We start from the raw sequence: 14,922 nt of genomic DNA, 5'->3' as shown, positions 1-14,922 counted from the left end.
AGTTTTAACTATCACCTACAACGTTGATGACTTAGAAATCTATCCCTCCTGCCTAGTTCTCTTTGCTAAACCCTGGATCTGTATAGCCCATCTGCCTAATGGACATCTCCAGCTAAATGTCCCCAACACATCTTAAATATATATACAATTATATTCAAAATTTAATCACCCCCAATAAATCCCTTCTCTCCTGCATTCCCTGTCTTGGTTGAAAGCAATAAGACACCATACTAGAATCAACACGTCTTTCCTCATTTCCTATACACTATCAAGTCACAAAGATCTGGTTAGTTTATCCTCTAAATTAAAAAAAAAATTGTCCTGGATACTAAAATATCCATTTCAACTCCTTTAGTCCAAGTCCACATTATTTCTTGCCCTGGCAACAGTTTCCCTGTCCAGTTTTTTAGATTTTAGTAACCCCACCCGCACCCCAGCTCCTGTTCTCTCCCACCACATCCCCTAGGGCTATCATGTAAGCTAGGAAAAACTACCCCCAAAAGAAAAAAAAGCAGATTCGCATCATGCCACTCTTCTCCATAAAATCCTTCAAGTTCCCCATTACCTGCTTCCAGGAATTTTTTATTTAAGTTCTGTGGTCAAAAAAGTTTGGGAAATAGTACATACCCTGCTCCTAGAGATTCAATATTCACATTAACATATTTAAGTTTATTTAAACCATATTAAACACACTTGCTTAACCCTGTGCAAATCTACTTTAGAACAAATTTTTTTCCATAGTATACAATAATCAACATCCTGTTGTACTCTATTTCATGGAATACTGAGTTGGGAGATACTAGCTTTAAAAGTTCAAACTCCTTAATGTAATAATGATCTTTGAAACCTGGTCCCAGTTTATTACATCATCACTTCTTTCAAATACATTTCAGGAACACACTATACTGTTTCATAACTTTGCATATATTCTTCCTTTCACATGAAATACAGGCCCTGCTGCTAATATGCCTGGTCAACAACCACTCAACCTTTAAACCCAGATGAAATGTCTGTCTCTATGAAGCCAGTTATGTTCAACTTAGTTCTTCATCCATATTGTACATATTAGTATTATCTCTTTGATATGTTAGTATCTTTATCTTTGTTTTTGTTCCTGTAAACTTTTTAAAAACTGGGTACCATTTGTATCCCTGGAGCATAGATAGTGTCTGATGTAGGACATGGCAAGCACTCGTGTTTGAATCGAATACCATTTGTTGGCTCTTCTCACAGGATTTGACATTTATTCTTGTCAAATTTTTCTCTATTTGGCTCCATATTTTTTATCTTGTCAACATTTTTAGAGATTAAAAACTGTCATTTAACATATCAGTCACATACTCCTTTTTATCAGTATCCTTTTTATTGGAAGGCCAGTGTCCTTAGTCAAGTCAATAACAAAAAACATTGAAGGGGACAGGGTTTAGGATGGAGCATCTTCAAGTATTCTACTTGAGACCCCTCTCCGACCTACCCATCAGATTATCCAGTCCTGGCTGCTCACCCTTCAACCAGTTATAAATGGTATACTTATTACCCTTTCTCAATTTCTGCATCATTTACTGCCAAGGTCATTAACTGCCAAGCTGAACTCTAGATACACCGTACAAGCAGCACCCTCCCTCTCTACTCTAAACCTAGTAATATTTTCAAAAACAGAAAATGAGTTTACTATGGCATGACTTATTTTAAATGAGTCTCTTCTGGTTCCTTTCTTAAAATACTTATATACTATTCCTTTACCATTTAAGAGTCTTGCCAAGGGTCACTGTCAAGTTCACTGCGTTATACTTTACAGAAAATACATTTCTTATTTTCCAAAGTAAGAATTCTTTGTGTCATTGGTATACTAATCTCCATGATTTCTCCAATACTGCCAAATTGGTTCAATTATCTTATCCTGAAGTTCTCACTACTTAGGATGGGTTTTTGTCTAGACCTAAAGATCTGATTTAAAGCAGTTAAAGACTCTCTTATGATCTTTTATCTTTCAGTTCACCTTTTTCAGGATTTGTTCTGTGTTTTCCAATATGAGATTATAAGAGTGATGAATGCAAGCTCCATGAGGACAAGAACTTTGTTTTGTTTACCACTGTGTCCCAAGAGCTTAGATCAGTGCTTGGCACAGAGGTAGCATACAATAAAGATTTGTTGAATGAATGCATGAAGGTGAAAATAGAAATGGTATTTTACTAGCTACTTTAAATATCAGATTATGTTTTCCTTCCACTGAACACAACTAGAAAAATGCCTTTAATTGGCTTTAGCATTTTTGCTTTGGCTTAAATTTTAATCTTGTTAGAAATGGTATTATACATTTATACCATTCTTTCATTTCATCCTTGGTTACGTTATCCTTTCTATCCTTCTGTTCTTCTGTACTGTAAATGTATGAACTTATAGGGAACTCTTTGTGCGGCCTCTTGAGTGACTTTAGTTTCCTTTTCTCTTCTTGAATAGCATCATTGGTGACTGGCAGATACTGTTTTCAGAGTCTCTTAACATGTTGCCTCTTTCCCTTTTGGTGTTTCAGATCCAAAAATTATACTGAACCACTTGGCAGTCTTCCTTCTTATCCTCAAGTTCTGTGTACTCTTCGGTGACTGGCATTGTTCTTTTCAGGGCTTGCATAAATCGACTGAAAGACTACATAGTTACTTTCCTTTATGGGTCCTAATACTCCTGCTTGCTAATCCAAACTTCCTTAGTGAATGGAATCAATTGCAGAGCTCTCAGAAAGCCCGCAAGGTCACCAAGTAAACATTTTCAGTGTATTGCTTTTAGCCAAGAATAAGAATTCCAGCAGATACCTGTATAGTTGAAGTTGTACTTTGTAACTATCTTCCTTCTGCCAGGTTTGGTAATCTGTAATCTGACTTCTTCAAGTCTTACTAAAATTCAATTTTTAAAAAATCCTTTATTTTATACTAATCAAGTATATGTATATAAGTAAGCTTTGGTAGTTTTGAGACATAACTCTTTTACCTGCATCCATTAAAGCTAAACTTCCACCACATGCAGATGCCATAGAAGATGATCCTATACAAAGAAAGAAATAAAAATACTTGCTTTAATACTGATTTTTGTTAAATACAGAAAATTGCTACTACTGGTTATTTCCTTACAAATACTCATTTATAATTTAAATATTCAATATTCTTTCCTTCCCTCTTTTTAAAAGCATTTAAGGCAACCTTTCCTAAACCACAAACTGCAGAGCTGCACAGTCCAATATGATAGCCATTAGCAACATGTGGCCACTAAATTTAAATTATTTGAAAAAATTCAGTCCCTCAGCTGGACAGCACAGAGAGAGAGAATTTCTGTCACTAAAGAAAGTCCCACTGGACAGCAGTGCTAGAGATTCTGATTCTAAGAAACCTACCAGAAAAAACAGCATGCCTCTTCTGTTGCTTAATCAGAAGGCAGTTAAAGATACAGGGCTATAGCTCTCTCACTGGACCATAAGCTATAGCCTAGTCACACCCAGTAGAGAACAGAAAGTCTCTAGTTTAAATTCTGACCTTTGGTGTTTTTTAAAAAATATCTATGAACATCTGATCTATGTCTGATACATGTTTGAGAACCACATGCTCTTTCTGCCTTTAATGATTATATCACCTTTCCTTGATCTGTGGACCAATTTTTAATTTAAATTTGACTTTTTGGGAATTCCCTGGCATTCCAGAGGTTAGGACTGCGCTCTCTCACTGCCGAGGGCCTGGGATCAATCCCTGGTTGGGGAACTAAAATCCCAAAAGCCACACAGCCCTGCCAGAAAAAAAAAAAAAAAAAAGAATTTCCTTTGAAACAAAAAATAAATTTGACCTTTTAGCCCAGTCTCTCTCTGTGATATCTACTTATATCTGTGATATATGACAGGTATTCCCTGCTTAATGGCTCACTGTATATTTTTACCTTCCTCTCTCCAAGCTGGCCTTGCTCTGTGGCTTGTTTATAAAAATAAAACAAATAACCCAAACTGGATCTATTGTAAAAGACACATAAAGAGAAATATTTGTTTTATATTATATTGTTTTCAAAACAGCTCATTAGCGAAGAACAGAGATTCAGATAAGTATATGATTAAACACATTTTTCTCTTGCAGTGGGTTGCGTACTGTAGTAATAAATGTAATGTAACATTATTTATGAAAAGCTAAAACTATAACAGGGAGTCTGTTCTTGTTGACTAGGAAAAATATATTTCAAAACCATACCATTTGACTCTAGTACTTCAGATGTGACTCTTATGGTGAAAGGAAAATCTTTAGGAATAACAGGATACAAAGCTCTCTCAGCAAGCGCACCTAAATCAGAATAGAAAATAATAAGCAAAAAAAATATGCTAAGTCTCTGTAAGAATACCATGTACATATACAGATTTGTACTTACCGTGCCCAAGTTCTCTTCTATTTACACCAGTGACTTTGCCAATTTCATTAGTTGCGTAGGGAGGAAACTTAAAAACAAAAACAAAAACCACGTACATATACAAATGACATGGAAAGATATCCCATATATATAATAAGTTACAAAACAGTAGAATTTCATTTTTGTTAAAAAAAAAAAAAGTACATTCATATACACACAGAAAATGTCTGGACATCTAAAACATATACCAAATTGCTAAAAGTAGCTATTTCTAGTGTTTATGTGACCTGGGGTGGGAAATGGATGGTTATGGGGATTTACACCACAAATTTCTATAATGTTTAAATTGTTAACAATAACAAAATACTTTATTTTTGTAATACAAAAATGTATGTATTTTTAAAAAATGCACATTGAGGAAACAGATCTTACTCAGTAAGGGTTTTACTTTAGCCAGGGGTTGCAAACCATTTTATTTGATCGATATATCATCTTAAAAGAATGTGAACTAGTTGCAGTCATTTAAAAAATTGAGAAATTTCCCATAAAATCTGGAATGTTTTTAAAAAGGAGAGATGGAACATGAATCTGATAAAGCCTCTGGATCTAGCAGTCAATTTGCAGGAGACAGAAAGACAGAGGAACGTGCTGAACTGCACCATGAGTGCAATCAGCAGCACCCAGACTGCGGGGAGCACTACAGGTCAGATGGCTCTGCGGCCTCAATAGGAAGACTGTAAAGAAAAGAATGTGATAGAGGAGAGACCTATAGATTAAAAGAGACAAAGAAATACCAAATTAAAACAAATGGACAAGACTACATTATAGTACCTAGGGATGGTGCAATAAAAATCCAAGAAAGTGATTACTGTAAAACTTAGGGGAGTAGTTATTTTCAGGGGAAGAAGGGTATTAAGACTGGGATGAAGAACATGGAGGAGCTTCTGGGGTGACTGGCAACATTCTATACTGTGACTTGGGTGGTGGTTACAAGGGTGTCTGCCTTATAAAAACCCATTAAGTCATCCTTTGTTTTATATGGTTTTCAGTATCTGTATTTTATGATAAAAAGGTTTTTAAAAAATGGGATAATACAGCAATAACAGCCCATATCTTTCTCCTGCCCCTGCCCTCCTCTTTCCCTAATAATCAGCTAGAGCTGCATTTTTCACAGGTGCCCTTTTTTAAAGATTGCCATGTGCTCTTCAGCTCTTGACAAAGGATGTGCCTTATCAATTACTATTCCTCTGTGGCTTCTGTAGCATCTGGTTATATCCAAAACAGGATATTAGGGACTTAAAACCTGTGAGAATCTCCAGGTTTATGGATATTCTCAGCATATTTTTTTTTACATGAAATGTTCTCTATTAACTATAGCAGATTCAACAAAACTGAGATGTTGGGATTCTGGGCAATCAACAATGGCCACTCAAAAGACCTGCTATGTTACACTAGCCTCCCAGCATGTATGCTTCAAATACTAAAACTAAAGTGCTATATGGTTGTGTTGTATCTGGTCCCTTAGGATTAGTTGTGAATAAAGTCAATCACAAACTCAATTATATGTAATGATTTCATATAAAGTAGTTTAACATTAAATACCTCAGTTCTTTTACTACTAATCAAATGAGTAAAAATATGAACATTTAAATGAACTAAAGGGAGATGGTGATTTGTCAGTTGAGGTATCTGAAAAGCCCCACTTGTTTGAAACACATGTGAACAGTTACAACTCTTTCTTGACCAATACAGTACTCTCTACTATACTTTAACTTTTATGTATGACTCAGACGGGAAGTTGTTGGTTGGAAAGCTACTACTTGTCTCTCTAAATTCCTTCTGTAAGCAATAAAGTAACAGTGATAGATATATGATAAAACTAGCATAGTGGGCTTCCCTGGTGGTGCAGTGGTTGAGAGTCCGCCTGCCAGTGCTGGGGACACGGGTTCGTGCTCTGGTCCGGGAAGATCCCACATGCCGCGGAGCGGCTGGGCCCATGAGCCATGGCCATTGAGCCTGTGCGTCCGGAACCTGTGCTCCACAACGGGAGAGGCCACAACAGTGAGAGGCCCATGTACCGCAAAACAAAACAAAACAAAACAACCCCCCCCCCGCAAAAACACAAAAAACTAGCATAGTAAAATGTTAATGGTAGAACCTAGGTAGTAGATATACTGATATCTACTGTAAAATCCTTTCAACTTTGCTGTATTCTGGAAATCTTTCATAATAAAATGTTGGGGAAAAATTCATCTTACCTCATAGTGAAGCATGAAATTTTTATCTTTTATCCCACTGCAAACAAAAAGCATAATATTAAAAAAAATCACATAGATACAGATTTATTCAATAAACAACTAAAAAAGATGTAAGGGAGATTTAAGAAACAACTGGTTATTAAGGAGAGTTGGTCTGAAATTGAATACCAGAATTAGAAGGATGAATGTCAGAAACAGTATTTTTTTTTTTTTTTTTTTTTTTTTGTGGTACGCGGGCCTCTCACTGCTGTGGCCTCTCCCGTTGCGGAGCACAGGCTCCGGACGCGCAGGCCCAGCGGCCATGGCTCACGGGCCCAGCCGCTCCGCGGCATATGGGATCCTCCCAGACCGGGGCACGAACCCGTATCCCCTGCATCGGCAGGCGGACTCTCAACCACTGCGCCACCAGGGAGGCCCAGAAACAGTATTTTTTTCTGGGGCTTCTGAATGAATTCTACACAGATTTAAGAAAACAATTTTGCTTAAAATAAAGCACTTAGATATCCAGATTTGAATACTAAGACAATAGATGCATTTTAAAGCACTAATACGTAGTGAGAATCCTAAATATAAACATATTACTTAAATCTCAGAGTTATGATCTTCCTCCCAAACATGTGAAATGAAGATCAGTAACTGAAATGATATAGCTGAGAGCAATCAGGAGATCTGACAAGCAAAGATTTTTTTCAGGGTTTGAAAAGAGAACTGTTATAACTGAATCTAGAACAATGGGGAGAATAAGCATGAGAAGTAACAAAATTTCTGGAAGCAGGAAACCAGATTTATTTTTAACTGAGGAAAAGACAAGCATATACAGGTTCTTGGCACAAACAGTGTCCCCTTTGAGTGGGATTACAAAAGCCACCTCTCATACAGAGGATTTAGAAAGTCCTGGGCTAGGGCTGAATCTGCACAACCATAAATTACAGCCTTGGGGAAAGAAATTTAAAAACCAGACACCTTCAGAAGACTAAAGGAATCATAGATTTAGGGGCTAGAGAGGAGGCTAGGGATCATTAGCCCAGTACCTGCACTTTATAAGATGAGGAAACCAAAGACCAGCGTGGTTGAGTGATGTGTATGCCCTCATTTACAGAGGTTATAGACTTAGGACTAGAACACAGAGAGGTATGCTGGCCAAACCCAGTGCACACTCTTATGAAGCTGTGTTGCCTCCTAGAAGGAGTCAAAATGAAGAAGGATAGGGCAACCATGTTTTGGTCTAGATGGGAATTTAAAATACAAAAGCTTAAGAGCTCCCCCACCACAAAGAATTATGATTATGATGAACATTCAAGCCTTATACATACAGCTGCATTGTTATATTTATTAGGTACATGAAAAACAATTAGTGATGCTATCCTGAAGATACTGGGGATTATCCTCATCAGTTGGGCAGAAGGAAGAGGGAGGCAGAGTCCTTTGGTCTTCTGAGACCCTTAATAAAGGAAAGGGAAGCAACCCTGTTAGGCACTGAGGAAGATCTGTGGCTGTGAGTTCCAGAACTCTGATGCATAAATGCTGGTGGGGACTGTAATATAGATTCTCATCATCTAAAATTGATCAACGTGATTTTACTGCTGACTTTTTAGGAACAGTGGAGGAAAACCAAGTATTTTTTTTAACACAAATTCAAATGTGCTTTGGGATTAGATAAGGTTTTTTCTTTTAACAACTTCCAGATTCTTTTTGGGAACTGGGATTCTTGCTTATTATTTATTTGCTCTATTGTTTACAATATTCAACAGAAAAACCTATCCATTCAAGATTACCCAGGAAATCCGTCCAGAGGAATGGTTCTAGAGATAAAGAATAATCTAAATGTACCCATATTTAAAAGAATTAAATGCTTTACCAAAACTTGTTTTAACAAATGAGTTAGGAGACAAATACAGCACAAAAAAACCTTGAAATCACTATTATGTAAATAGAAAAATGAAGTACAGAGATACAGGTTTTAGGAAGTAATAATGAATAATAATATACCACATGAATTATATAACATCATAACCCAAAAACATAACTTACTTTATAGCTGTTATAATTCGGTCTGACTTAATGCTGGATTCTAATGAATCAAATGTAACAGTACAAAGCACCTAAAAAAGAAGAAATAAAATTTCTCAGGCTTACAACTACTGAGCCTGCGCGTCTGGAGCCTGTGCTCCGCAACAAGAGAGGCCGCGATAGTGAGAGGCCTGTGCACCGCGATGAAGAGTGGCCCCTGCTTGCCACAACTAAAGAAAGCCCTCGCACAGAAACGAAGACCCAACACAGCAAAAATAAATAAATTAATTAAACTCCTACCCCCAACATCTTTAAAAAAAAAAAATTCCTCAGGCTTTAATTTACTAACAACGAAGATGAAAACTAAAAACATTTGAAGAACCCGCTTAGCTTTTAAAGAAATGAGATAAGTACCTTCTATTCAAAGCTTGCCAAGGTACAGTAAACATTTATTCATTCCATAAACATTAGAAATTATATTACTTACACATTATAAATATTATGTGTAAATCTCAATAATCCAGAAGTCTAATATCACATAGACTACCTATGTAAAGCACTAGGGAGTGCTGAGGGAGGAGGACAGGAAGAGGAATATTTTAAAACCTGACCCTAAAGGAATCCTCAATAAAGGTTCAGCCAATAAAACTAACTGCTTAAAATTGGAAAAAAAAAATAATAAGGTTAATCTAAGAAGACTGTACGGACATAACATAATCCAAAGACTCTACAACGTATCATTCACAACATCCAGGATACAACCTACAAAAAAAAAAACAACAAAAGGAAATGGGGCCCATCCTCAAGAGAAAAGAAAATGAATAGAGACTGACCCTGAGCTGATTCAGATGTTGGATTAACAGACAAGGATTTTCAATAGCTATCATAATTATATTCAAGGACATAAAAAAGAACCAACAGAAATTCTAGAACTGAAAAATAAATCATAGTGGAAAGAAGATGGCAAGAGTCAGTGAACAGGAAGATGGATTAGAAGAAATTGCTCACTCTACAGAACAACGAGGGAGGGAAAAAAGAACATAGCCTCCAGGACCTGTGGGACAACATCAAAAGGACTAAATATATGTACTTGCAACCCCAGAATGAGAGAAAAGAGAGAATGAGATAGAAAAAAATATTTGAAGAAATTACAGCTGAAATTTCTCAAGTTTGATGAAAGATACAAATTTATAGGTTTAAAGCCCAAGAAACTCTTAGTAGGATAAATAAAAGAAAACCACACTTTTCATAGTCATACTGCTGAAACCAAAGACAGAAAATCTTGAAAGCACCCAGATGAAAACAAAAAATAACATACAGGGAACAATGATTTGAATGAGCCCTGATTTCTCATCAGAAAGAAAAGGAGAACAAAAAACAGTAGACCATTTCTTTAAGTTCTGAAAGAAAAAAGCATCCACCCAGAATCTATATTCTGGCAAAAGATTCTTTGTAAAAAGATAAAGACATTTTCAGATAAATGAAAAATAAGAATTTGTTATCAGAACATCCATAGGACAATACTAAATGAAATCTTGTCAGATTGAAGCGAAATAATACTAAATGGAAACTTGGATCTTCAGGAAGAAATAAAAAAGCATCAGAAATGGTAAATATGTGGGTCAATATAAAAGACTATCTTTTCCCTCTTCTTTAAGTATGTAACTGTTTAAAATAAAAGTTATAATGTTGCCTTGTGGAGTTATAACACATGTAGAAGTAACTCATAAGACAACTACAGCATAAAGGATGGAAGGAGGGGCAAATGGACCTAAGTGGTTGCAAACTTTATTCATTTTGTGTGAAGTGAAAAAAATTAACTGTAAACAGACTGTGAAAAGAATGTATACTGTATTCTCTGTAGTAACTAGTGTAAAATAACACAGAGGTATAGCTAAAAAGCAAACAGACAAGTTCAAATGGAGATCTAAAAAATATGCAATTAATCTAAAAAGGCAGAAAGAATAGAAAAACAAAAAACAGAGGGGCTAAACAAAAACAAATAATAAAATGACAGACTAAACTCAATAATTAAATTGAACATTAATGGACTAAACACTCCAGTTAAAAGACAGAGATTGTCAGAAGGGCTAACAAAAGTATACAAAATTTAATAGAGTTATTTTTTAAAAATTTTATTAAAAGCCATAAAAGAAAACCCAAATCAAAGGAGAGGTAAACTATATTTATTGTAAAGACTGTGATTGAAATTGTAAAAATATCATTTTTTACTCATTCTGTAAATTAAGTGCAAAACCAATCTAAATCGTATTGGATAGAAAGATTTTTTTCAGAACTTGATATGATACTAAAATTTAGATGAAAGAACAAATGTAACAGAAGAGCTAAGACAATTTGGGGGGGAGGAAGAGAAGGAAGAATAAAAAGGGAGGATTTGCCCCTCAGATATTAAAATATATCCCAAAACTATAATAATTAAAACAGTTTGACACTGGCCCAGGTAACTCACAGAACAATGGAAGAGAGTATAGTTCAAACATGTATTTATAAACTTTGAATATGATAAGGTAACATTACAAATCAATGGAAAAAATGAATTTTTAGTAAACAGTGTTGCAAAATTGGCTCACTCTGGAGGGTTCTACCTAATATCTTGTATAGGAATAAACTCCAAGATAGATTAATAGTCTAAATTTAATAGCTAAAACTAGAAAGTTAATAGAAGAAGTAGGTGCATAATTTTGTGACTTTGGGGTAAGGGAGGACTTCTTTAAGAAGACCTCAAAAGTAAAGATTTTGGGTTCACTGTAGAACAGTGAATATACATATACAGGCATACCTCATTTTACTACACTTCACTTTATTGTGTTTAACTTTTTAATTATTTGCAGATAATGCTTTTTTTACAAATTGAAGGTTTGTGGCAACCTTGTGTCAAGCAGGTCTATCAGCACCGTTTTTCCAACAGCATTTGTTCATTTTGTGTCTTTGTGTCACATTGTGATAATTCTCGAAATTTTCAAAACCTCACCAGCAAAAAGATTATGACTTGCTGAAGGCTCAGATGATGGTTAGCATTTTTTAGCAATAAAGTATTTTTAAATTAAGGTTTGTCCATTGTTTTTTTTAGATGTAATGTTATTGCCCACTTAATAGACTACAGTGTAGTATAAAACATAAATTTTATATGCACCGGGAAATCAAAAAATTTGTGTGATTTGCTTTATTGTGATATTCACTTTATTGCAGTGGTTTGGAACTGAACTTGTAGTATCTCCAAGGTATGCTTATAGTTAGTAGGCTACCACAAGCAAAGTTAAAAGACATATGGCAAAGAGGGAGATGATACATACAAATTATGGTTACTGAAAAGGATTAATATTTAAAACACATAAGAACTCAGTGAAAATTGAAAGGAAAAAGACAGTAAACCATATTAAAAAAAGAAAAAAAATTGATCAAAGGATATGAGCAGATAATTCACAAAAGAGCAAACCTTAACTAGGGCTACCACTCTGCTCAACTCTAGGGACACTATCTGTGTGAAAAGAGTGCCCTGGAGGTATGCAGTCCCCCAGGGTATGGTTTATACAGTTATCATGTTAATTGGCTATCATATAAAGAGATGTTCATTCCTCGTCAGGAAACACAAATGAAAGCAATGACATACCACTTTGTACCCATTAGATGGGCAAACTTAGTGACTAACATAATTAAAATAAAGCATAATACAATACATGAAACAATGCATACACATATATGTTAAATATAAGGGAATAGGTAAAGGAAAAGAATAGGACTAAGGTTCAGGCTAAATGGAGAAAAAAAGTGAGGGCCTGGCCATAGACCAACAATGCCAATATGTCATAAACTGAGGAGTATGAGTGACTTAATTTTGTGAACTTAAGATTAAAAGAAAAATGTAATAAAAATACCAGATAATTCTAGAAAATGCAAACTAATTTACAGTGACAAAAGCAGATCAGTAGTTGCCTAAGGAAAGGGAGGGGAGCAGGAAGAAGAGACTATAGAAAGGCATGAGGAAACTCTTGGGGACGACTGATATGTTCATTATCTTGACTGTTAAACATTTTTAAAAAATCAAAGTACTCTGAATAGATAATATATTCCATATGCTAAAAACCTACATAATGTACTTCTATTAGAACTAATTAAGCAATCCTGTATTGGCAAATAATTGTAGCTTTTTACGTATATTACCTGTGTTTGTCCCCTTTGAAATAATGATGATCCATGAAGAATTTTAAACATATCTACCTCACAATTTATATTCCTAAGTGAAGTCAAATCTCGACCATCACACCTACAGTAATAAAGGAAATAATTAAGTAAAGCAGTGTTGGAAGTCAGAAAAATCACACATTATCTTTTGAATCCTACCAGGAAGTTCTCAACTTGAACTGCATGTCACAATCACCTGTAGAACTTTAAAAAAATAATAGAGATACCTGGGCCCCATCTTAAGTCCCACTGAATCAGAATTTCAGGGGTTGTGACCCATACACTTATATTGTTAAAAAGTTCTGCAGGTAATTCTAACACGCAGTCACAGCTGTGAAGCAATGCTCTATACGAGGCCCACAGAGAGACGAACACATCTACCCAATGCACACACTCTTCACAGGTATCCATTTATAAAATAAACATTATATAATTCTTTCCTGTTATTTGAAAAAAAAAGTCTCTTGCTTTGAGCAAGTTGCCACTTTTGAGGAAACTTGCCTTCAATTCCATCAAAAAAGGATATGTTTACCTTTTGTATTCATTCAAAATAATACTTCTAAAAACATCCTTTGCAGCAACATTGAAGGATTCTATTATTTCATAGGAATCAACTTCTGGAAATTTTTCTATAGAAGAAAAGACAAACCAAAACAAAGATTTTCTCTTTTTGGAAGATAAGATTTCTCTTAAGTTCACAGTATCAAATAAATTAACTATGGCAGTAAGCCAAGGGAGTTGACTCTGAACATTTAGTCCTCAAAGTAGATAATTAAATGTTTTTAAGTAGGAGAGACACAAGTATTATACCTCAAATGCACTGTTAATGGGAACTTAGTTTGCTTTCTACCAGAACAATAGTGCTTTGAAATCAGCTATGACATTGTTATCTGACAAATCTAGCCAACCATATCATGAGAAGGTTTAACTGATATTTTTAAGAGTAGTCTCCTTAACTGTTTTGCCTTAGGATCTTTTATCTTAGTCCACAAATAGAGGAATAATTTTTTTTTATATGTTACAAATCCCTACAGACTAGTTTTTTTTTTTTTTTTTTTGCGGTAGGCGGGCCTCTCACTGTTGTGGCCTCTCCCCTTGCAGAGCACAGGCTCCGGATGCGCAGGCTCAGCAGCCATGGCTCACGGGGCCTAGCCGCTCTGCGGCATGTGGGATCTTCCCAGACCGGGGCACGAACCCGTGTCCCCTGCATCGGCAGGCGGACTCTCAACCACTGCGCCACCAGGGAAGCCCCAGACTAGTTTTTAACATCAAGTTCTTTCATAACCCAGGTAATTTACATGTTTTTTTTAAATGCCTTTAATCTTTATAGGAATTTATGAGGTAAATTCTATTACTATTATCCCCATTCTACAGAAGAAAAAACAGGCCTAAAGAGGAGTAAATTGCCTGAGATCACTCAGGTAGTAACTGACAGCTGTGACCTGAATACAGATTTGTCGGCCTAGGCTTATGCTTTTAAATGTTCAGCTACTTTATCTTACCAATTGATTTATGCCAAGTTTTAAGCACTGTTCTCTTAAGCAATTGGTTTATTAAATATAACTTTAAAGTAACCAGAACACAAGAAATGGCCACAGAGAGATATATTAAGAATTGCATCTTCATCAGGCAAGAATAATTTTAAATATTATATTTTAATATGAATTTTTATGCTTTAACTGAGTTGCACTTGGAGAGGAAAATAATTAGTAACAAAACATTTAAAATTTCCTATGAACCCAGAGGGTCATGAAGGTATTCTATTATGTATTAATACAAACACAAAATCACTTTTCTTTTTAAATAAGGCAACAGGTGTTATACAACTTCTCTCTCTCTTTTTTTTTTTATGATTAGCTTTTATTGTAAATTGTTTAAGAAATTATTTCCCAGGTCAAAGTTATAAAGATATTAACCTGTATTTTGTACTAAATGCTTCAAAGTTTTTTTTTATTCAAACAGAAAGTCACAAAAATTATAATCATCCTCATCAATTCACTCAGTCCCATGTAATTAATTTTTTTTCATCTTGATCTTTTGTTAGCACTTTTATGAATTCATCAGTTTTCCATTAGAG

At 35.2% G+C, this 14,922-nt stretch overlaps 1 protein-coding gene and 1 long non-coding RNA gene across 2 annotated transcripts in view; one reads left to right on the top strand and one right to left on the bottom strand.

Annotated features, from left to right (window-relative positions):
- LOC308628160 overlaps positions 1 to 14,922 on the top strand; it is a 211,697-nt gene that overhangs the window by 20,933 nt on the left and 175,842 nt on the right. The gene's annotated exons all lie outside the window — the stretch shown is intronic.
- Positions 1 to 14,922, bottom strand: part of PNPT1 (polyribonucleotide nucleotidyltransferase 1) — a 39,093-nt gene that overhangs the window by 8,922 nt on the left and 15,249 nt on the right. Inside the window, exons 12-18 of the mRNA XM_081254820.1 lie at positions 13,378 to 13,474; positions 12,825 to 12,927; positions 8,664 to 8,734; positions 6,633 to 6,669; positions 4,396 to 4,462; positions 4,221 to 4,310; positions 2,986 to 3,039 (exon numbers count right to left, since the gene is read on the bottom strand). Of these exons, the coding sequence (XP_081110946.1) occupies positions 2,986 to 3,039; positions 4,221 to 4,310; positions 4,396 to 4,462; positions 6,633 to 6,669; positions 8,664 to 8,734; positions 12,825 to 12,927; positions 13,378 to 13,474 (519 nt within the window). The remainder of the gene's footprint in view (positions 1 to 2,985; positions 3,040 to 4,220; positions 4,311 to 4,395; positions 4,463 to 6,632; positions 6,670 to 8,663; positions 8,735 to 12,824; positions 12,928 to 13,377; positions 13,475 to 14,922) is intronic.

The sequence above is a fragment of the Mesoplodon bidens genome (genome assembly GCF_964165515.1).
Source record: "Mesoplodon bidens genome assembly, chromosome: 14".
Lineage (NCBI taxonomy): Eukaryota > Metazoa > Chordata > Mammalia > Artiodactyla > Ziphiidae > Mesoplodon > Mesoplodon bidens.
The sequence above is the reverse complement of the archived record's forward strand: the minus strand, read 5'-3'. Positions and strand labels throughout refer to the sequence as shown.